Genomic DNA, 21,130 nt, shown 5'->3' with positions numbered 1-21,130 from the left:
CTGTTATAAAATATCATGGTCAACGGTATCAAATGCTTCTGGCTACACTGAGGTCTAGCACGACAAGCACAGAGATGAGTCCACTGTCAGAGGCCATAAGAGCATCACTTGTAACCTTCACTAAAGCTGTACTCTGTACTTTGATGAGCTCTGAAACCTGACTGAAACTCTTCAAATAAACGATTTCTCTGCAGATGATCAGTTTACAATAGAGTTTACAATAAGTCTTTCAAAAAAATGTTCAGATAAAAGGAAAGGCAGCTAGGTTAAGTGATGGCTTTTGAGGAAGTAATTAATTTGATGGTTTGGAGGAAGTAATTACTGAAGTTAACTCAGAGAGATAAATTGGAGAAAAACAGTCTAAATAAATATTTGTGGTACACAATGTTAAGTCTGTGAGATTATGAGTAATCTTTTCTCTTAATGGTTAAAATTTATTTTGTGAAGAAGTTCATGAAGTCATTACTAGGCAACATTAAACAAATGGTTGCCTCAACAGTGCTCTGACTTTTTGTCAGCCTGGCTACAGTGCTGAAGAGAAACCTGGGGTTGTTCTTATTTTCTTCAATCAGTGCTGAATAGCGGGATGTTCTAGCTTTATGGAAGCCTTTTTATAGAGCAGCACCAAACTAGCTACAAATTTTTCAAGAGTGCAGAGCTGGATCTCCAGTTTAGTAATCCTAGCCTCTGATCTTGTTCGCGAGTGATGGGAGAAGGGAGCCGGAGATCGACAGACGGATTGGGGCTGCAGCTGCAGTGATGCGGACGCTGCACCGGTCCGTCGTGGTGAAGAGGGAGCTGAGTGTAAAAGCGAAGCTCTCAATTTACCGGTCGATCTACGTCCCTACCCTCACCTATGGCCACGAGCTGTGGGTAGTGACCGAAAGAACGAGATCGCGGATACAAGCGGCAGAAATGAGCTTCCTCCGAAGGGTGGCTGGCCTCTCCCTTAGAGATAGGGTGAGAAGTTTGGCCATCCGGGAGGGGCTCAGAGTAGAGCAGCTGCTGCTCCACATCGAAAGGAGCCAGCTGAGGTGGTTCGGGCATCTGACAAGGATGCCCCCTGGGCGCCTCCTGGGTGAGGTGTTCCAGGCATGTCCCACCGGGAGGAGGCCCCGGGGCAGACCCAGGACACGCTGGAGAGATTATATCTCTCGGCTGGCCTGGGAACGCCTTGGTATTCCCCCGGATAAGCTGGAGGAGGTGGCTGGGGAGAGGGAGGTCTGGGCCTCTTTGCTTAGGCTGCTGCCCCCGCGACCCGGCCTCGGATAAAGCGGATGAAGATGGATGGATGGATGGATGGATGGCCTCTGAAGTTGTAAATGGGCTATGTTTATTACAAGTATCGTTATTACTCAAGGAGGCTGAGGAGTAACTAAAATCTGACCGAGCAGGAAAGTGCAGGAGGGACTATGACCTGCGAGATAAAGCTTGCTGACACTGGGCGTGACATTTCATTCCAGAATGGCTTGATAGTCTGGAGATTTAATTGTACACTGCATAGATTCAAGACACCCTGTGTCACATGCAGCAAAGCATCCCCAGAACATGTCCATGCCTCCTCTGTTTTTCACTGTAGGTTCAATGTTTTTTTTTTCTTTGCTTCATTTCTACCCCTCGACTGTTAAAGGCTGCTGGGGTATTATCGTCACCCCACTGGGCAGTGTGGACACTCAAGTTTGTAAATGCAATAACTTGAGAACAAAGTGATGTAAGAGCTTCAAATTGACACAATTGGTGTGTCAAGTGTGTGATGAGAATTTTCAAATTGATCCCACAGGTGCATCTACTAAAAGTATTGAACAAGTTTGAATCTCAGTGACCTTGGTCTCAAAGTCAGAGTAAACTTTCTGAAATTCTTGTGAATATGAAGCTTGTCCTGAAGCTTGTCCCAGGCTATCGCACAGCTAACACGGAGAGACAGACAAGCGTTCACACTCAAATTCACACTTTTAGAATTTAAAATAATAATAATAAAATTATAATTTTATTTCATTTTTTTCTGTCACCACTGAACTTTTTTTTTCTTTAGTGGAAAATGATCAACAGTTTTGTTCACATCTGTGTACCCTGATCAAAAATTAGACCCCCTCCAAACAGCTGCTCTGTTTTTTACATGAATTCGTGTGTTGTTTATTTAGTATTTATCCTCACCATTGTCTTTTACCGCCTCATCCTCATTTGATTTATTGACCTGCATTTAACACACAGGCACAGCAGTTTTTCCATCAATTTTTCTTCACATCTACCTCTTAGTTTATTCTACAATACATTTGTGACAGGGTCTTTCTGTGTGGAGTTTGCATGTTCTCCCCGTGTTTGCGTGGGTTCCCTCCGGGTACTCCGGCTTCCTCCCACCGTCCAAAGACATGCACTTTGTGGGGATAGGTTAATTGAGAAATCTAAATTGTCCATAGGTGTAAATGCGGGAGTGAATGTGAGCGCGAATGGTTGTCTGTCCCTGTGTGTTGGCCCTGCGACAGACTGGCGACCTGTCCAGGGTGTACCCCGCCTCTCGCCCTATGACAGCTGGGATAGGCTCCAGCGCCCCCCGCGACCCTGAAAAGGATAAGCGGAAGCGAATGAATGGATGGATGGACATTTGTGGCCAGTGCTGGTACAAAATTTGTTTTTCATGCACTTTTCTGTTTCAGTTATTATTTTGATTTGATTTCTATGATGCAATGACGAACAGTCACAGGGATCTCATAAAGGGTTTTTTTTGTTTTGGTCTTTTTTTGCATTTTTGGCATTGGTGCCACTGGTTTAGACAAAATAATAGTAATCCTGAGTACAGATTGATACATACATTAATCCTTTTTTTTTTCTCAGCAGAGCTCTCAGAACAGTCTGTCTCAGCTGTCACCGTCCTCCTCGTCAGTTTCTTCATTAAGTCAGTGGACAGTACAGTCTGGTTCTGGGTCTGCTGCCGGAACCACTGGGGGTCCTGGTTTAACAACAGCAGCTACAGAGCAAGACAAGAAACTGAAACAGTATCTGGAAGATGAGCGTATCGCACTGTTCCTGCAGAACGAGGAGTTTATGAGAGAGCTACAACGCAACCACGAGTTTCTCATTGCCTTAGAGAAAGGTATTCCTGTTCACAGTATACACAGAAAAATTCTGCCATTAATGTCAACATGAGCCTGTGAGTTCAAAATTCAAATTCAAATTCAAATTCAAATTTTATTTGTCACGTACACAGTCATACACAGTACGATATGTAGTGAAATGCTTGGACAACTGCTCGTGACCTAAAGAAAAACAAAAAAGGAAAAGGCTATGAATAAGATAGGAAATAAATATGAAAAATTAAAAAGGGTAAATTTAACTAGGAAGGAATAGAATATAAATTAAGGTTAAAAATGAAATAACTGTACAACACAAATTAGAATGAAGGGTAAATTTAACTGGGAAGAATAAGATAAAATATATAAATTAAAGTTGAAAATAAAATAACTGTACAACAAAATACACAATACACAATATAGAACTATATAAGAATGTATGAAGAAATCTAAATATAAATAAATATATACACAATAACAGCAGCTGTACAAGTATTAACTGGAAATGAAGAATATAGTGACCAGTGTTGTGCAAAAACAAAGTCCAGAAAGTCCAGTGTGTGTGTAAGAACCATATGTGTGGGTCAGTACTGTTGCACTGCCTCGTCTTATATCTTATTGTACTTACCTGATGTATTGGAATTTAAAAAATACTTAATAAGATACTGTTAATACTGAAGAGCTGTCAAGTCCTTTTACAGTGTTGTGCACCTAGCCCATCACACTACCACAACCATGCTAATATGACTTGTTTGTTTATTTCATGAAGTGCAGTGTTAGTTTTACGCCAGATGTAATCGGATGTAATCTTCCATAAAGTTCAATGTTTGTCTTGTTAGCCACAGAATTTTTTCCCAAAATCCTTACGGAAATTTTTTGCCAATTCTGAGATCAGCCTTTTGCCTCTTTTGCACTAGCACCTACTCGGCTTGACTTGACTGTACTCTGCTCTACTTGGTTTTGGATGATCCACCTGAATGTAGATGGGTTTGTTGGACCAAGGCTGAATGAAAGTTCTTTGTTGTATGTGACACAAACAACACAACAAGACATTGAGGTGATGGCATAGCTGCTGCTAAACTGATGGTAAACGTTTGCACCTCTTCACTGGACTTCCAGTTTAATGGTTTAACGAGACAGACATGTGAAGTAACTGCTTATTGATGGACTTAATCCACTAAAAACGTAATAATTGACGATTTTTCTAGAGTTAAACCCACGATTGAGTGGGGAAGGAATCACAGGAGGCTGACAAAACACAAATATGCCTAAAATAGAAGATTAAAAACAACTCAGCGGCAAGAGCTAGCAATGTCTTGCTCGACTGGAAGCTAGATACTACCTACGTAATGGAAAACCCTAAGAACAGAAAGTCAAGTCCAGCTAAGTAGGTGATGGTGGAATAGAGGCTTTTGCATTCTTTTTGGTCAGCAGTGGATTTTGCCTTGGAATTCTTACATGGACAGAGTTTTTACCTGGTCTCTTTCTTAGTGCTGAATTATGAGCAGTCAACTTAGTTAAGTTCAGTGAAAGTAAGGATGGAATTCCTTTAGTGTATTTTCTTTTCTTTTTTTTGTGACCTCCTGGATGAACCGTTGATGCTCTTTTGGAATAGCATTGGTAGACCTTCCACTACTAGGAAGGTTCACCACTGTTCCAGGTTATATCCATTTGTGGGTAATGGCTCTCACTGCGTTTTGCTGGAGTGCCAATGCTTGGTAAAGATTTGCAACCCTTTCCAGACTAGTAGATATCACTTGTGTTTTTTTCTCATCTATTCTTAAGTTTCTTTAGATTATATTATGTGTTGTGTTTCCTGCATAGCCTATTTCACTTTGCCAGACAGGTTCTTGGTAAGTTAGGCCTAGCGAAATTGAACTCAACTTTCCAAAAAGGTGGTTAATGACAGTTAATTTATCATTTAAATTACTTTTTCACATAGGGCAAGGTAGTTCTTTTTCCCTTAATGAATAAAAACATAATTTAAGTTCACATTTTGTATTCAATCCAGTTACCTTTGTCTAATACTAAATAGTGACGTGGGCGAGTAGTTGACTTGCTGACTAATCATGGCTAGTCGGTACCAGACTAGTTGTCTAATCTAATTGTTAAAATTTTAATTGATGCCCAATGCCTGTAAATTATTGTCATAAATGTTATGCAACCATCTGCCACCAGATAGCACATTGTTTTTGAGAAATGTAATAAATCTATGAATCTAGGCCTTATCTTTTTGTATTAGAGCATGGAGGAAATTAGCTTTCTCTGAAAGGTGGATGGCTTATCCCTTAGCAACAGAGTAGGGAGCTCAGAGTAGAGCAGCTACTCCTCCACATTGGAAGGAGATTGCTGTAGACTCCTGGATAAGGTGTCCCGACTGTGAATGTCCTACCAGGAGGAGACCCCGGTGTAGACCCGCAACACACTAGGAAGATTACATGTATTGGCTGGCGTGCAAACTAATCTATGTATATTTATTCGTATATTACCATTCTTTTTCTATTATATAACATTAGAAAATTACTGACTGCGAAAGCACACATTGTTTTATTTTTTTATTTTTATTTTATTTTTATTTTTTTAAGTTAACATGTTCTTTATTTCTTTTTTTTTTTTTTTTTTTTTCCTTTTCCACATTGTGTTTTGCTGAGGACCACTGAATGTAAACATAATTGTTTAAAGAAAACTGCACAGTGCAGAAAACTGTTTTTTTTTCTTGTTTTATTTTGCTTTGTTATTGCCAAGGTCTGCTTTTATGCTTAAGTATTATGCTTGGTTTGTTTTTATTACTTTGGTTAAAGTAATAAAATTTAAAGGTTTGCTCTCATACAACACAGTATTAACAAAAAAGCTAAAGCTTGCTAAGTCTAGAGAATGCTGGAACCAAAATCTGAAAAAGGAGAACTCTCAAACACATCTGCATATGCTTGGCAGTCACCCCAAAACAAGAAATCTGTGTTCATTAAACAAAACCTATTTTGGGGTGGCTAGTATTCATGAAAAGTCAACTTCTTAGTGATAGTTCACTATAAGTAGTGGGATATATCTCTGTACGTTTATTGTGAAAGATTTGCACAAGAAGTTGCTGCATTTACTCTACAATGTGCCAGAGCTCTAACAGTTTGCCTTTCCCAGCAGAAACTGAGATTAAGAATTTAAATTTGGGTCATATTACTTTTATGCTAGAGCTCGTCACATCTGGGCAACACACATTAGTGGTCATAACATCTGCTCTCTTTTTAGATCGCTTGAAGTATGAGTCAAAGAAATCAAAGTCCAATCATTCAACTAGCTTGGAGAATTCCACAGGTAGATATCACTCATCAAGATTTGTCTGCTAAGCTACTTTGAGCTCTGTCTAAATTGTACAGAGTACTGGTTTATGTGTTTGTGCATTCACTGTGTTAGCTGCATCAAAAATTTGCACTCAATATATCACACTGTGCATTTTTACGTTTGATATATTTGATCTTCAGATGCATAAGTGTACTGTGTGGTAGTGCTTCTGTGTATGTGTGCAGGAGACCAGTACTCTGGAGCTTCCATGGAGGCCATCTCAGATGATGCGTTCAGAGACAAACTCAAACACATGGGCAAATGTAAGTCTGCTGATTTACAGTAGTATTATTGTTTCACAATACCTACCTAGCAGGATGGCTGCTGTGTTTGCTTTGGATTACTCCTCACCCCCCACCCGACCCCGTGGCTTGTTGTGCTGTGGACATTTATGTACTTCAAATCAAATCAAATCAAATCACTTTTATTGTCACATCACATGTGCAGGTACATTGGTACAGCACATGTGAGTGAAATTCTTGTGTGCGAGCTTCACAAGCAACAGAGTTGTGCAAAATACAATAATGTAAACAAGCAAAATACAAGAATGGCTACATCTGAAACTAATAAATATATGTACAATATATAATAGTATATGCATTTCTGGATGTGTATACTAAATATTTTTCTACGTGTGTGTGTGTGTGTACACATATTTTACAAATTAAATAGAGTAAACAATGAATAGAATATATAAAATAAATAAAATAAAATATACAGAGTGAGACATGTGCAAAACAGTGGCATTACTTTTATGTGCAGAGGAGTTTTTTTGTTTCCCGTTCTCATGCTGTCCTCCCAAGAGCTCAGCATGAGTAGAGGTCTCTTTTTTTCCTCTTGTACTTTCCCATTGTAGTGTATATTTCAGTGTTTTTCTGTAACGCTACCGATCTACGACCTGTATCCCCATGTGATGTCCGTGTTGTGTGTGTAAGGTTGGGGGGGGGTCCTATTTCACTGCAGGGCAACCTGCACGTGGCAAATAAAGCCTTGATTGATTGATTAGTATTTATAGTCATTTTGTAGTTTGATTAATGGAGCAGGAAGTTGTTTTTTTCACCTTCAGCAACAAGAAAGAAGCTGTTTGAAATTGCCAGAACATTTTCAGAAAAGACAAAGAGAAGAAAGTCAAAAAGGAGGACACTCCTGAAGCATCATTCGTATCCTTTATGTAAATGTGGTTAGGCTGAGATTCTTGTATTTTTAAAAAGGTTCCATTTCATGTTGTGAGGCAGTACAGTAGCTAAAACAACACATTAAATCAAAACCACTTTCAAAACTGTTATGATAATGGTTAGACTTCTAGTACACTACACACAGAAGAATTTTTTTTACTGTTGATAGTACTTGTTTCTTTTTACTGCTGTTAAGTGCTAATCGGTGACTCAACTCCTGGGTCCTCCGGTCTGCATGTAGAAATACCTTGGGAAAGATACTAAACACTAAGTTGCTCCTTTAGTTGTTTGTGTGTATGAGACAAAGCACTTAAAGGCATAGAATGAAAGTCCTTTGTAATGAGACATAAAAAGCAACACAAGTCTTTTGAGTGCTCAGAAAAGCACTATACAAGTAGCATTCCACGATGGACTACATTATGAAGAAAGAGTAAGAAGAAAAATTTAACTGAGTAGTATGTAAATAAGTAATTAGTTAAAATTGCAGAACGTTCTTGTCTTGTTTTAGTGTTTTAGTAATTAATTTGATAAGTGTTTGATTTCATAAGTCACTAACATTAAACTTTGTGTGTTGGTAGTGTTGTTTGATCATACAACAATATTTGGATACTTGCTAACCCCCTTGACTGTCTTTTAGTACACCTGAAGGCTAAAACACCATCAACCTGACACTCTAACACTACGTTCAGTTTAAACCAGTGTTTAAACTGAACATAGTGAATTGATATACATCTGAACTTGTGATCACAGGTGACATGAAAGGTCTAAAATTTGGCATTTTAAGCATGGTGAAACATGGTGGACAATTTTAGGCACAATTGTGTTCAGTTGATGCAATAGAGTTGTAGGAGGCTGAGGCTGTGAGGGGAGGGCTCCAGCAAGACACTGATGACACTTCCTTTGGGGTTCGCTCACACTTTCTTTTATTCCACACTTCCTCTGGTATACCATTGCGGCCATGCTTCCCAGTTGCCAGCCAGCTCACAGCTAGTTTCCAACTGCAGAAACCAGCTTGGCTCAGCTGTCTTCCTTCATCTTCTCTGAACCCAGCAAGCAACTGTTGGAGAAATGGGGAATGGCTGATTAGACAAAAACTGACATCTGTGTGCAAAACAAAGGGATATCTGCGTGCACTCTGGTGAAATGGCCCCATGAGGGTGGGTTTGATCTAACAGACTGGTCCATCTTTGAACAGCAGGACCTGGTGACTAGGGATGGGTATCGTTTAGGTTTTATCCGATACCGGTGCCAAATCGGTACTTTTGAAACGGTGACGGTGCTTAAACGGTGCTCAAACCGGTGCTTAAAGAATGGAGAACACAAACTTTGTCCAAAAACCTCTCATGTTCAGCTGTTTTTTTTGTAAAAAGATAACAATGTTAGCCTTTTCTGCAGCTATGGGGCATATATGGTATCACTCTTGGCTGGAAGCAGTGCTTAAACAATGGAAAAAAACACAAACTTTGTCCAAAAACCTCTCATGTTCAGCTGTTTCCCACTTTTTCTTTGGTCATTTTAGCCTTTTTGTCCAGGGTGAAGGGAGTATCTGCCATCAAACAAGAAGACAGCCGCATGTAGCTATGATGATGTTTGCTAGTTCACCTTACATGCGTTAATGTAATAACGTGGTTAGCCTACTCAACGTAAATTACACTCGAACAACATTAAGCTACTCACGCAGAGAAGAACGGCTGCTGCTGCATCATCATCCTCATCATTTCTGCTACACTGGCAGGGCTAGGGGCCAGGACTCTATTCTTCGGGTTTTTGGGGGATGTTGCTCCGGGTCCGATAACTGGCAACCCACCCAACGTGCACAGTGTGAGGTCTCGCAGCAAGCTATCAAATACGGCGCATTTCTCGGCTTTTAAAAAAAACCGCTATGCGTCGCCAGGTGTTTCATCGGATTCTTGGTGTTACCTCCTTTGACAGTATCACAGTATCAGCTTAAAGCACTTGTTGCTGCTGAGTTTGCATCTTTTGCTGTGAAGTACAGCCAGACTTTTGACCGCTTCGCCTTGGACATTTTTAATCTGTAGCTCTGCTCTAACTGAACGTACGTACCTGGCCCCGCCTACTATCCTGGGAAACGTAAAATGATTGGCTAGAAGTGTATCACAGCTCAGGAAAAAAAAGCACCGAAATAAAGCACCGAAATGTGCGCTGCTTTTCGGTCTGGTTACTACCGTTTATGTCAGAACGCACCGGACACCGGTACCCATCCCTACTGGTGACCTTCACTTAGTCTGTCCTTTTCTACATTAAAGAAAGTGTAGAGAATGTGACAGTGACCTAAACTGTTTGCATTTTCCCTAATCGAAAATCTTGGATGACAAATGAAGTACAGGCTCTGGTCAGAATTCGTAACTCAGGCTGAGGGACAGCACTACCAGAGCCAACCTGAGGAGGGGCATCGAACTGGCCAAGGAGGGCCTATAGGAGAGTGTGGAGGCCGTCTTACTGATAACATCTCCTACCAGGTGTGGAGAGGAATCCAAGCCCTCACCAAATACAAAGGCCAGAGCCCCCCAACAGGAGCCTCAAAATTGCAGAGGAGCTCAGGCAGGCATCCTCACCAGATTGTTCAACCTTTCCCTGATTCATGCCACTGTTCCCACCTGTCTGAAGGCCTCCACCATCCTTTCCATCCACAAAAAGCCTGGTATAGACAATCTCAACAATAAAACTTAGAGCAGCACAGGTTAGATGACCACAGGCTGTATACAAAATAATCTGCTGGAGCACACAACAGAAATCACTGTGAATGATTTCTAAGTTACTCCTTGCTGCACCACTACAATTGATCTTAGGTTTCTCACACCTGCTGAATCCCACTTTAACCCATGAGTATACTCACTTAATAGGACAGGCATTTGTTAAATTTTGTTTGTTTTTTCTAAGCTTTTTTTCCCATAATGTTTGTATTCCAGTAAGATCATTTTATTGGTATATTAACATGACATAAGGTTCTGTTAGCTGTCCTCAGTAATAGCTGGTAGATATGTCCTTCAATAAGCTACTTTTTAAATTGCATTTTTACTGTATTTTGGATATTTCAGAGGCTGTACTTTTTATCAGTACTTTTACAAAACCATCTACTGAAGTGACAGATGTGCAGTTTTGCCACCTCTGGTGGACCAGTGTTATTCATAAGGAGCTAAGCACCATCATTGTTGTCATATTCTGAGAAAAGCAGTTCCATAGTCTGTGCCATTGTTACCGAGGTTTTTGGTTCTCATATTATTGCTAGCCATGCACAAGCTTCCATAATTGCATTTATTTCTCCATGTTTGTGAGTCCATGAACTCTGAGAGATTGATCTGGCTGAGTTTTGTGGCTCTTAACTAAACTCCTTTCCAGATTGGGCACAGCCAACTCTACAGCCAATCTTCTTGATGATGTAGAAGGACACCACTGTGGTAAGAAATCATGTGAACCATACAATGCTAATGGGTTTCATGCTATAATGTAGAGGAGTGTTTCCTGACTGATCTAGCTTAAAGGTCAGACCTCAGAGAGAGAGTAATGGTTAAAGCATAAAGCACCCTAACAGTGATTCTGTGTTTTCAATCCTTGCATTAAAACACAAAGATAAGTAACTGAGCCACATTTTAGTTTTAAAGAATTAGTCCTAACCAACTTTGTGGTGGGCATAGTTCCAGTTCGGAAATTCAGAAGAGGACTGGTACACAACTTAAGCAATGTAATATTTTGGCATATTTGGGTTTGGCGGCAAAATGTGTCTTAGCCAGTTTAAAAAAAGGTTTTAAAAACCTAAATAACTTTCTGACAGGAAACTGAACTTCTGACCACATTAGACATAATTTGTCTTCTTTTCCAAACCCAGCTGTGGGTGGATACTTGCATAAAGGTCACAAAGGAACCAAACTACTCCTTTAATGTGAAAAAGCAAATCTGACACAGGACCTGATGCAACATGTCCTTCGGTACGACCATAATGTGTGGTTCAAATGAAAAACATGTACAGGAGATAGTCAAGAGAAGGACACAGGAGTATCTTCAGCTGTCTGTAAAACACAGTACAGGCTTTGTCATTGTATTGATTGATTGATTAATGCAGTAAAAGTACTGTCATATTTGGATCCACCATGAAATACCACCTGAAAAGGATAGGATTGGCAGCAGCTTGATTTTTCAGCATGAAATGAAAAATGAGTAGCCAATTTTGTTTTGCCTTTGTTTGGGAACACTGTTGTCCGTCTTACCCTAACCCTACCTAAAATTTGGACTGGTAACTCAGGAGGTAGAGCAGGTCTTCTACTAATCACAGGTTATATATCCTTGGGTAATATACTAGCCTTGAGTTGCTCTTCAGTGCATCCATCGAAGTATAAATGTGTGAGAATGTTAGAGCACTTTTTAAGTTTTTTAGGTGCACATGTAACTGTTCATTTACTTTTGTGTGTGTCCAGAGGAAGATGGCCAGCCTAGAAGAGCAAACACTCAGGAAGAAACTGAAAAACGCAGTGAGACAATATCATGGTAAGATAATCTTTTGTTATTTTTACAGTTCTTAAATGAGTCTATGTACAGTGACCACTTTATATATCCTGCATCATGATTAGGGCTGGGCATCGATTTCAATTTCTTTAACTGATTTGATCCAGATTTGATTCAATTTTGACTCCGACAGTCATAAATATTCTAAAAGAATATGGATATGTACAGATAAATGATCAGAATTATATCTATGTATAAAAAACCAAAGCTGATAATGTGAGACTGTAGTAACTGAGGATAAAACACAGAAAAATATAAAGGAGATTTTGCTGGCCTCGCTTATTATGGCAGATAAATATTCTGCAATAGATCAAAATCTGAAGAAAACCATGAATCAACATATGAACAGTAACTGCTGCTGCTGAAGTGCTGAAGTTTTATTGGAGACATAGCTAAGCATGTTGCAATTTGGCATAACTTGTAAAAGTTTACATGTCTTCGGTATTGAACAGCAGAAAAAAACAAACAAAAGCAAAACAGTGGCTGACGGCACTGAACACAACAGTAGACTGGTGCGTAATAAGCAAGCGAATAATACAGAAACAGAGAAATTTTTTTTTTTATAGCAAACTGTTCTTGAAACACACTGAGAGAGAGCTGTGCACAAAGCGCGATCTTATCATGATGGAAGCAGAGCAGCAAAAGTAAGAGGGAACTAATGACGATGTTTATCAAACATGACGCGTAGTTTTGATCTTCTTTTGCTGCTGGTTCAGTGAATTTTGGTTGGAGAGTGAGGAAACCTGCAGCTTCATGTGAGATGTCAGCTTTCAGCACCCGACGGCAATTCTGCATACATGGCGCCGAGTGTGTTTAGATCTTTGTGCCGAAACCTTTTACTTGCTTTCACGTGCTGTTTTAGCTCTTTGGTGGTTGTGCAAGTAGTTTTGTGAGCTTTAACTTGAGATTTCTAGCATTTCTGGCAAAATGCATTTATATTTAAAATTCGATTCAGGATTTAATGAATCGATATCGCATTATTCAAACTAAAAAAAAATTGAATCGGGTAAATCTTTTTTTTTTTTTGGTTTTGTTTTTTTTAACCCACACCTAATCATGATGGAGAAGATGTTCTGTGACCACATTTCCAGTTGCATGGGGACAAATAAGTGTCATCTGCAGTGGTATCTGCATGCAACTGTCCTGAAAGGTGGGACCTGTGTCCAAAATGACACATGCGCAACTGCGTCTTCTCACCCATAATGGGAAACACCAGCACCTCCACAGGAGCATTCAGTCTTTACAAGGACTGCCAAGAATAGAGGTGGATAAAAAAAGATGCTTCTTCGAGAGGAATACTGTTACGGACTCTCAAGATCAAGGGTGATGTAGAGGAGTGGGAGAGAACTGCGGGATGGTGGTGCAGGACATATGTGGGGAGGTGTGCAATAGGAGTGACATATGGGTTAAAGGTAGGGGTGGTATGTGATGATATTATGATCGGTAGTGGGAGTAAGAAGCAGATGGAAGAGTTCCTGGTAAAATGGAGGTATACACTGGAGAGACTGAATTAAATTAAATACTTCAGATCAACCATGTAAAGTGTCATATGATGGGCTCAAATTGTGGTCATAAATATTTTGTACTTGTAAATCAGGATTTGTATGTGTAAAAAGAATTTGTGTGTGCGTAAAAAAAGATTTGTGTGTGGACTTAGTCAAAAAAATACGTGTGAAACTCTGCAAGTTACAAGTACGAATTTTGACCCTACTTTTCTTCCTTTCATCTGATTGACCAATTTTATGTCAATCACAAATTTAACTATCCAATCAGAGAACAGGTGGGTGCTTTATGGAGCTTCAGGTCCTTGAAGGGAATAAATGCCCTTTTACATGCCAGCCCAGCGTTTTCCTTCATCACCATGAAAAAAACCAATCTGTGGTGGTCTCAGTTTGGTGATTTTTGTGTCTCAGGTTTACGTGCTTAATACAGGGACCTCCAGAGCCTTTTCAACAGCGCTGTGGACTGCGGGGGTGGGGGGGCAGTGTTTTGGAAATGACAGTCTTCACTAGTGGGGATAGTTACAAAGCTTTCTTCGTGAGCATACATGTTTTTATTGAACATTTGAAGAACTAGCAAAAAAAACAGAAACTCTTGTAGAGGACATAAAGTCTGAGATAGAAACGACAAGGAGCAGGTGCATCTAGTACAGGTAGAGCTGCTGCAAAAACCCACAGAGCTCAGCAGCCAGCACAACAAATTCTGGATCCTTGGCTTTTAGTTAGCAGTTAGCATTAGCAGCACATCCTGCGTCCGATGTGAAAGGACCTTTATGCTGCGCACTGTGACTCACAGCAATGGTCCCGGGTCAGCCCTGACTTTGTGTTAAACTAATCCTAAAGTAATAATGGTGTTTCTATCCACTGATATACCACAACTTTATCATTTCAACAGCTGCTGAAAGTTACAGGACCTAGCTTCTATCGGCTATTTATATAGAGAGCCTCCAGCTTCAAACTGTATTACCCTTCAAGGACCTGCGCCCCTCTGACAGACAAACCCATCTGTTCTCTGATTGGATAGTTAAATTTGTGATTGACATGACATTGACTAATCAGATGAAAGGAAGAAAAATAGGGTCAAAATTCGTACTTGTAACTTGAAACTTGAGTGCGAGAGTTTCACAGGCATTTTTTGGCCACACACAAATCTTTTTTACGCACACACAAATTCTTTTTACACATACAAATCCTGATTTACAAATACAAAACTGATTTACAAGTACAAAATATTTATGACCACAATTTGAGCCCATATTGGATATCATAGAGTCAAAAAGAGGGGTGAAGAGAAGAATGCAGGCAGTGTGGCGTGGGTAGGCATAAGCATCAGAGGTGACTTGTAACAAAAGGATAGCAGTGCAGAGATAGGGACCTGCTATGGTGTATGTTTCTGAAATGTTGACACGAACAAAAAGGAGGCTGGGCGGGAGGTGGCAGAGTTGAAAACATTTTAATATTTTCATTGGGAGTGATGAGAAATTAGAAAATGATTATATCAAAGAAACCACTCAGGTTTATTGGAGACAGAGCGATGATAGAAATATTGGATAAAAGATATTGAATGTGATCTTCTGTGATCACTTGGACTTTTCAAAAGCTTCTTTTAAAAAAAGAAGGAAAAAAAGGCACAGATTTTGTTTTGGTATAAAATCATAATCATCTAGACTCTTTGCTTTTCAGATCCTCCCGTGCTGCTCCATATCGGTTTCCAAGGTGACTACAGCATCACCCACGGGCAGTGGTTTTCTAGCTCGTGTTGTTCCTACTTGCTCCTGTCCAAATCATCTGAAGAGTTAAGACACCCCTGCCCACCCCTGAAAGAGGAATCAGACTGTTCCCAGCCACTGGGCAAAAACTTTGTAAATGCATAATCTCTGTGTTCTAACATTTTATTGATATATCATTTTGAACATAAAGGAACACACGTTATTCCTTACAGTATTTGTTGATGACTTCTTTTAATCCACTGTGGAGGAATACTAGCATAGTGAAGCTCTTTCCATACAAACCCTTCTCCAGTCCTGTACTACAGCATACTAGGCATTTCAAATCCAAAGTGTGAACATGCATCTTTATATACACTAAACCATGTAGGGCTTTTTTTTTTTTTACCTCATTTTCTCAAGCATTGTAATATTTAGCTTTTTATGTAACTGAATTTTTTTGGTGTACAAATATTGTGGTTGTCTGTGGCTGCCTAAATGTCAAAATGTCACCATGGACAAAATAACCATTAGGCTGTGTTTTTAAAGAATGGTGTTCTGGGAAATAAGGGTGTTGCAGGGTATGGAGCAGTTTACTATTTTATTATTTTTTTGTTTGTTTGTTTGGCAAGGTGAAATTTTTCAGTTTGCGTTGTTGTCTATTTCAGTAGTACTGTAGGCACTGTGCTGTTCGAACATTAACCCAGGGTGACCAACTAGAAGCTGTCAAGCCAGGGAAAACATCAGCATCTTATTAGGCTTCATAAGGTTAACTGGTACACAAAGTCCTTCACATACATTATTGTCTAACCCAGTCTGAATGCAAATTTGGAGCTTTTAGGCTATGGCCATTTAAAGGTGAAATGACAGGAATGACTAAATTTGAATAAAATCTTCACAGTCACCCCTCCCCATTGAGTTTGGGCCTTGAGTTTGGCATTTGTCATTGTTGCCATCTTGTTTTATTTTATTTTTAATACATGATCGAAACCCAACAGTGGAGATGGGAAGTTATCAGCTAATACTACCTAGTTTAGTTGGCGAGGTACGTCCATTATTCACTTCGATGTCAATTGGGATAGCAATTATTGCTAGTGAAAATAACAAGATGTACTCAAAGGAAAAACTGAACACTGAACAAGACATTTTTGTAAAACTTGTGTATAGCAGCAAATGACTGACTGCCTGGAAGGTAGGACCAACAACCAATATGTTGAAATGTTGTTAAGTTGATGAAGGTTCTCATCTTGTTCACGGCTTCACCTTGGTAGCTTGAACCCGACGCACATTCCACCCTTATCGTGTGAAGCCTGTTACTGGTAGGTGACAGAAGAGTCAGGTCCTAATTAGGTGCCAGGTTTCCAAAAATCTTCATGCAGATCATTTTTTGTCTTTATTTCCTGAAGGAAAGCATATTTACAAGTGATGGTTCTATAAACAATAAGATGGTTGTGGGTTTGTGAAATCTGGTGGCTGAACAAAATGACAACAGAAAAAATGTTTGTGGGATTTTCATCTTCATCTTTCTACTGTTTTTATTTGCACGTGTAGCTGTGAACCTATTGTGGATTGTTAATTGTAATGTTGGGAAGAACAAAAGAAATCAAACAATATGTAACTGCTTTAATTTAACAAATGGGTTTAACAAAAGTATTGCAAAATGTTTGATGACCAGGTGATGCCTGTTCTCATATCATTGCATGATAAAGTAATCTGATAAAAGATTCAGCTATGATTCCAAGGGTTGAACTTATATTTGGCATCTTTTCCCCTGAATTCTCAATATGAGGTCCATTGATCTTGATGCACAGGAAGCAGACCATAATTTGGCTTAAAAACCAACTTAAATCTATCAGAGCAAGCAAGAACTTTGGTAGCGACCATATCAGAGATGTGGTACATTCCTAAAAAGCAGGAATGCACTGGCCATGCTCACTGGCCACAGAAGACAACTAAAGTGGATGCTTGTTGTGTACTCTTTCCTCGATTTAGAAAAACACAACATCTAGCCATCTGCCTATGATTGTCATTCTCTGCAATCAAGAGATTACTTCACGATTGTGAATAGAGGTTTACAAGAAGGTCCAAATACTGGTTACACTCAAGAACAGGGAGTTCAAAATTGAAAAAGCCAGAAAACCTCTTGGGGAGCCCGATCAGTTCTGGGGGGGAAAAAAGAATCCTTTCCTTTGGAAGATGAAATCAAGATGAACTTGTACTAGAATGATGGGAAAAGGAAATTGAGAAGGTGACTGCAGTGAATGCTGATAAAAACAGTATAATGAATTCTGAAGTGTGTGGCTATGATGTCTTCTCAGATTCAAACAAATACTGCAAAATTGATTGAATAATACATTTAGCCAACTTGGTCACATATTCTCAACTTGACATAGCATGCTTTTTACCCCTAAACGGTAAAAGGTATTGTCATCACCCCGCCGGGCAGGAAGGTAGGTGGGCCTTGAAGTTTGTGAATTTAATATAGGTGCTTCAAGTTGATACCCTTGGTACATCTTCTAAAAATCTTGGACAAATTTTAATCTCAATGACGTCGACCTCAAGGTTAAAGGTCAAGATTTCTGACAGTATTGCAATGCAATAACGTGAGAAAGAAGTCACCTAGGGTTCTCAAATTGATGCCATAGATGCATCTAACAAAAATCTCAGCTGACTTTGAGAAACCATAAAACTTCCAAGGAAGTAATTGCAGCATTTAGTGATGTCTGTAGATTCTAGACTTGGGGTTGTCATGTGCTGCAAAGGTCATCTAATTTTTGAAAACACATTTAAAGTTATGTTAGCTTCTTTAATTATTTATGAGATTCTGTAAATTTGGGACTGTATATAAACTTTTCTGTGATAACTAGACAGTCAATGCGGTAATTCTCTTAATCCTTAAGTCCCATACCTATGGACCTACTTGTATGAGTGAACTAACAGTACAAAGCAAGTAAATTGCAGCTTGATAAATAAACCATTCTGGATTTGTCTGCTCTACTGGATTATTTGATGATGAGTAAACTTTACTTGTCAGTGATGTCAAATACGTAATTTCTCAAAGGACCATTGCAGTGTTAAATGCGTGTTCTGGCCAATTACTTTGCAAAGGTTAATTTTGAAGTTCGGTTTGTCAGTGTCTCATCAATATTGACCTCACTAGTTTTGTCTTTTTCAAGAAACTACCTGATGTGTCACAAGTAGCAGATAGATAAAGATTGGCTGGTAAACCTAGTGCAGCATTTGGCCTCTAAAATTGCAGATTTTGGTTTGTTTTGTTTGTTTTTTAAAAGAAATCAAAAACTCAAGAATTCATGGTGCCTTACAGGAAGTTTTCAGACCATATTGAACATAACTTAACATGGATGTAACAGAAGAATTTAAGTTATGGATGTCTGTCTACACATCACAGCATACAGAACCTGTGGTAATCCTTTCCATGGTCACTGATGTCAATGGGTCTATCTTTAGAACTGTGTTTGGACAAAAGAATTTTGTGTTCCTGGTGAAAGAAATGCTAGAAAAAATGTTGATATTATGTCAGTGTTGATTTTAATGTTTGTTTGTTTTTTGCACCAGGGCAAAACACAAAAACAAAAACAGCTTTAACAGAAAGAAACATGCCAACCACTGTGCTGGTCCTTTAAGAGATGAGGCTATGTTGTTGTGTAGTAAAGTCAGCAATTTAAAGTATCGATGTTAGGACATATGGTGTATTTTCAAGGGACAAATTCCAGATTAGAATCAGGTGAAGTGTTAGATGAGGTTTTCTGTAGTCCTTGTTTTGTTTCTCATATAGATTATGTTACTGTAAAATGCAGGTCAAACTGTCAAATTTGAATATTTGACAGTTTGATTCTGAAACTTGGTTTCCATGTCGGACCTAGAAGAATAAACAAAAGCTTTAATCAGTTTTGTAAAGAGGCAGGAAGCCTGAATGGGCTTTTTGTTTGACTTTTCACCCACTTCCTAAAAACATGTAGGAAATGCATTCAAAATCCTGTTGGCTGATTAAATGTAGCATAATGTGCACAACAGGAATAGTAACAGCAGCATAATGTCCTACAGGGTAGTTGAAGGCAATGCTTGTCTATCTGATTTATATAGGATGGTTGGTTGTTGTTTAAGGATACTTTGTGTTCTCCTCCTCAGGGAAGTCTAACACTAGATATCTTAACAAACAGAAGCACAAAAATCTCATATTTCACCGAAGCAACAATGGATTGCCCATTTGAAACAGAGACCAGAAATACTTTTCTTTTTCATTTGAACTTTATGAAACAGCCATTTAGCAATAGCAAATCAGGTTTTCTGATTTCAGACTTTTTTTCTGTAATGTTTGTACTGCTCAATACTTAGTCTTCCAAAACACTGAATCCAAAGGATATATGTTTTTGTTTATTTTTTGTTTTTAGAACCAAACAAACATAAACATCCCATAAAAAACCTTATATTTACTACGTACATTTTTTTTTAAATCAGGTAAAAGATTAAAAGTGGAAATACAATATAATTACAGCTGTAACTGAATTGTGTTATAATTAACTAATTTAAAGCAACATTTTTCACTTTAATGTTGGATGTTGAAAATGGTTCAAAATTTGCAGATCAAATCTAAATGTTATCAATTTGATTTATTTTAGTGTATATTAACAACATTAGCGTTCCATTAAAATAAGGCAGATACAAGGAAATGTTCTAACATGTATTTTTGTGGAATATACTAACTAGTAGACTAAGAGCTGAGAAATCCTTTTTACATAACTACATGTTCAGCTGCATCAGTCATATTAGATAGCCAGAAAAAAAACAACAAGTTTGATACTGGTGAGTTGTTTACAGTGCATATGGGCTTATGAACGCACCTGTAAGACTATACAGAGAGAGCAAGAAACATACAACATGTTGAACACTTTTAAGTAGGTAAAATTTACTGGGTCCCATGTTCTTTAAAATGCGAAACAGAAAACTGTCTATTGTTTGATTTCAAATTCTTTTGTTTTTGCACATACACCACACCCTCGTGCTTGTAAGAATGCATTTGGATCTTATATTAGCCAGTCTTGAACCTGCCAACTCGCTAGTACAAAGTCCATGTGAAGTGGATTGTGCCATTGTGTGAATACTGTAGGTAATATTCTAGTGCAATCATTGCTAGAGTATCTCCAGCAGGGTAAAAGCAGGTTATTTACAAATGCATATTAAATGTATACATGTATATGCCCATGTGTATATATGAGAAAGGACAACTGAACATCCCAAACTAATTCTGCTCTCTGAAATTTATGTGTGAATACAGCTACAACTAGTAACTTTACAATTTGGCTCAATTGCTTGGCGTCTGAAGAAGGTGGGAATTAGAGAATTCGTTTCTTCCTCATTTTGTGATGGTTATGTAATTTTTTTCTACCCTGATTTGTCTGTAAACTGTATTTGTGAATACATTAACACAACCAATAAAGATTTTTTTTCTATAAAGTAACATTTTGTGTTGCCAGTATACTTTAGGTCATCGCTATCCTGAAAGACGAACTAATACCCCATTTTCAAGTCTAACCAGTTTCTCAGAGGATTGTTTGTAGCATTCATCTTTCCGTCATTCTGGCCACTCACCACATCACTGATGGTCAGAACCAGCTTCAAAACATAATGTTGCCACCACAATGTGAAGGATTGCCATGGAGTTCAATGGAGTACCTGTAATTCAGCTCAAAAACATGAACATTTGATCTCATATCTTAAAATATTTTTTTCTCTTACTCTTTTAGTTTTAAAAACATTTGGATTAGCTTCAAACAGGCTGTAGCTGATGAGATGGCTCCTCTTGT

At 38.8% G+C, this 21,130-nt stretch overlaps 1 protein-coding gene across 7 annotated transcripts in view; it reads left to right on the top strand.

Moving 5' to 3' along the window:
- Positions 1–20,784, top strand: part of LOC146559118 (CUE domain-containing protein 1-like) — a 33,076-nt gene extending 12,292 nt beyond the window's left edge. For 3 of the 7 annotated variants that reach the window (XM_085244832.1, XM_085244829.1, XM_085244831.1), the window contains 7 exons: positions 2,833–3,091; positions 6,312–6,377; positions 6,569–6,667; positions 7,471–7,564; positions 10,940–10,998; positions 12,013–12,082; positions 15,283–20,784. In XM_085244832.1, the coding sequence (XP_085100958.1) occupies positions 2,833–3,091; positions 6,312–6,377; positions 6,569–6,667; positions 7,471–7,564; positions 10,940–10,998; positions 12,013–12,082; position 15,283 (648 nt within the window). In that variant the 3' untranslated portion in view covers positions 15,284–20,784. The remainder of the gene's footprint in view (positions 1–2,832; positions 3,092–6,311; positions 6,378–6,568; positions 6,668–7,470; positions 7,565–10,939; positions 10,999–12,012; positions 12,083–15,282) is intronic. The other 4 variants (XM_085244833.1, XM_085244836.1, XM_085244834.1 and 1 more) reach the window with 4 other exon arrangements.
- The last annotated feature ends 346 nt before the right edge of the window (positions 20,785–21,130 follow it).

Source organism: Mchenga conophoros, linkage group LG14 (assembly GCF_057382185.1).
Source record: "Mchenga conophoros isolate Kocher_MC1m ecotype Shallow Benthic linkage group LG14, M_conophoros_male_GT1.1, whole genome shotgun sequence".
NCBI lineage: Eukaryota > Metazoa > Chordata > Actinopteri > Cichliformes > Cichlidae > Mchenga > Mchenga conophoros.
Note: the sequence above shows the minus strand (reverse complement) of the source record. Positions and strands in the feature narration are given on the sequence as shown.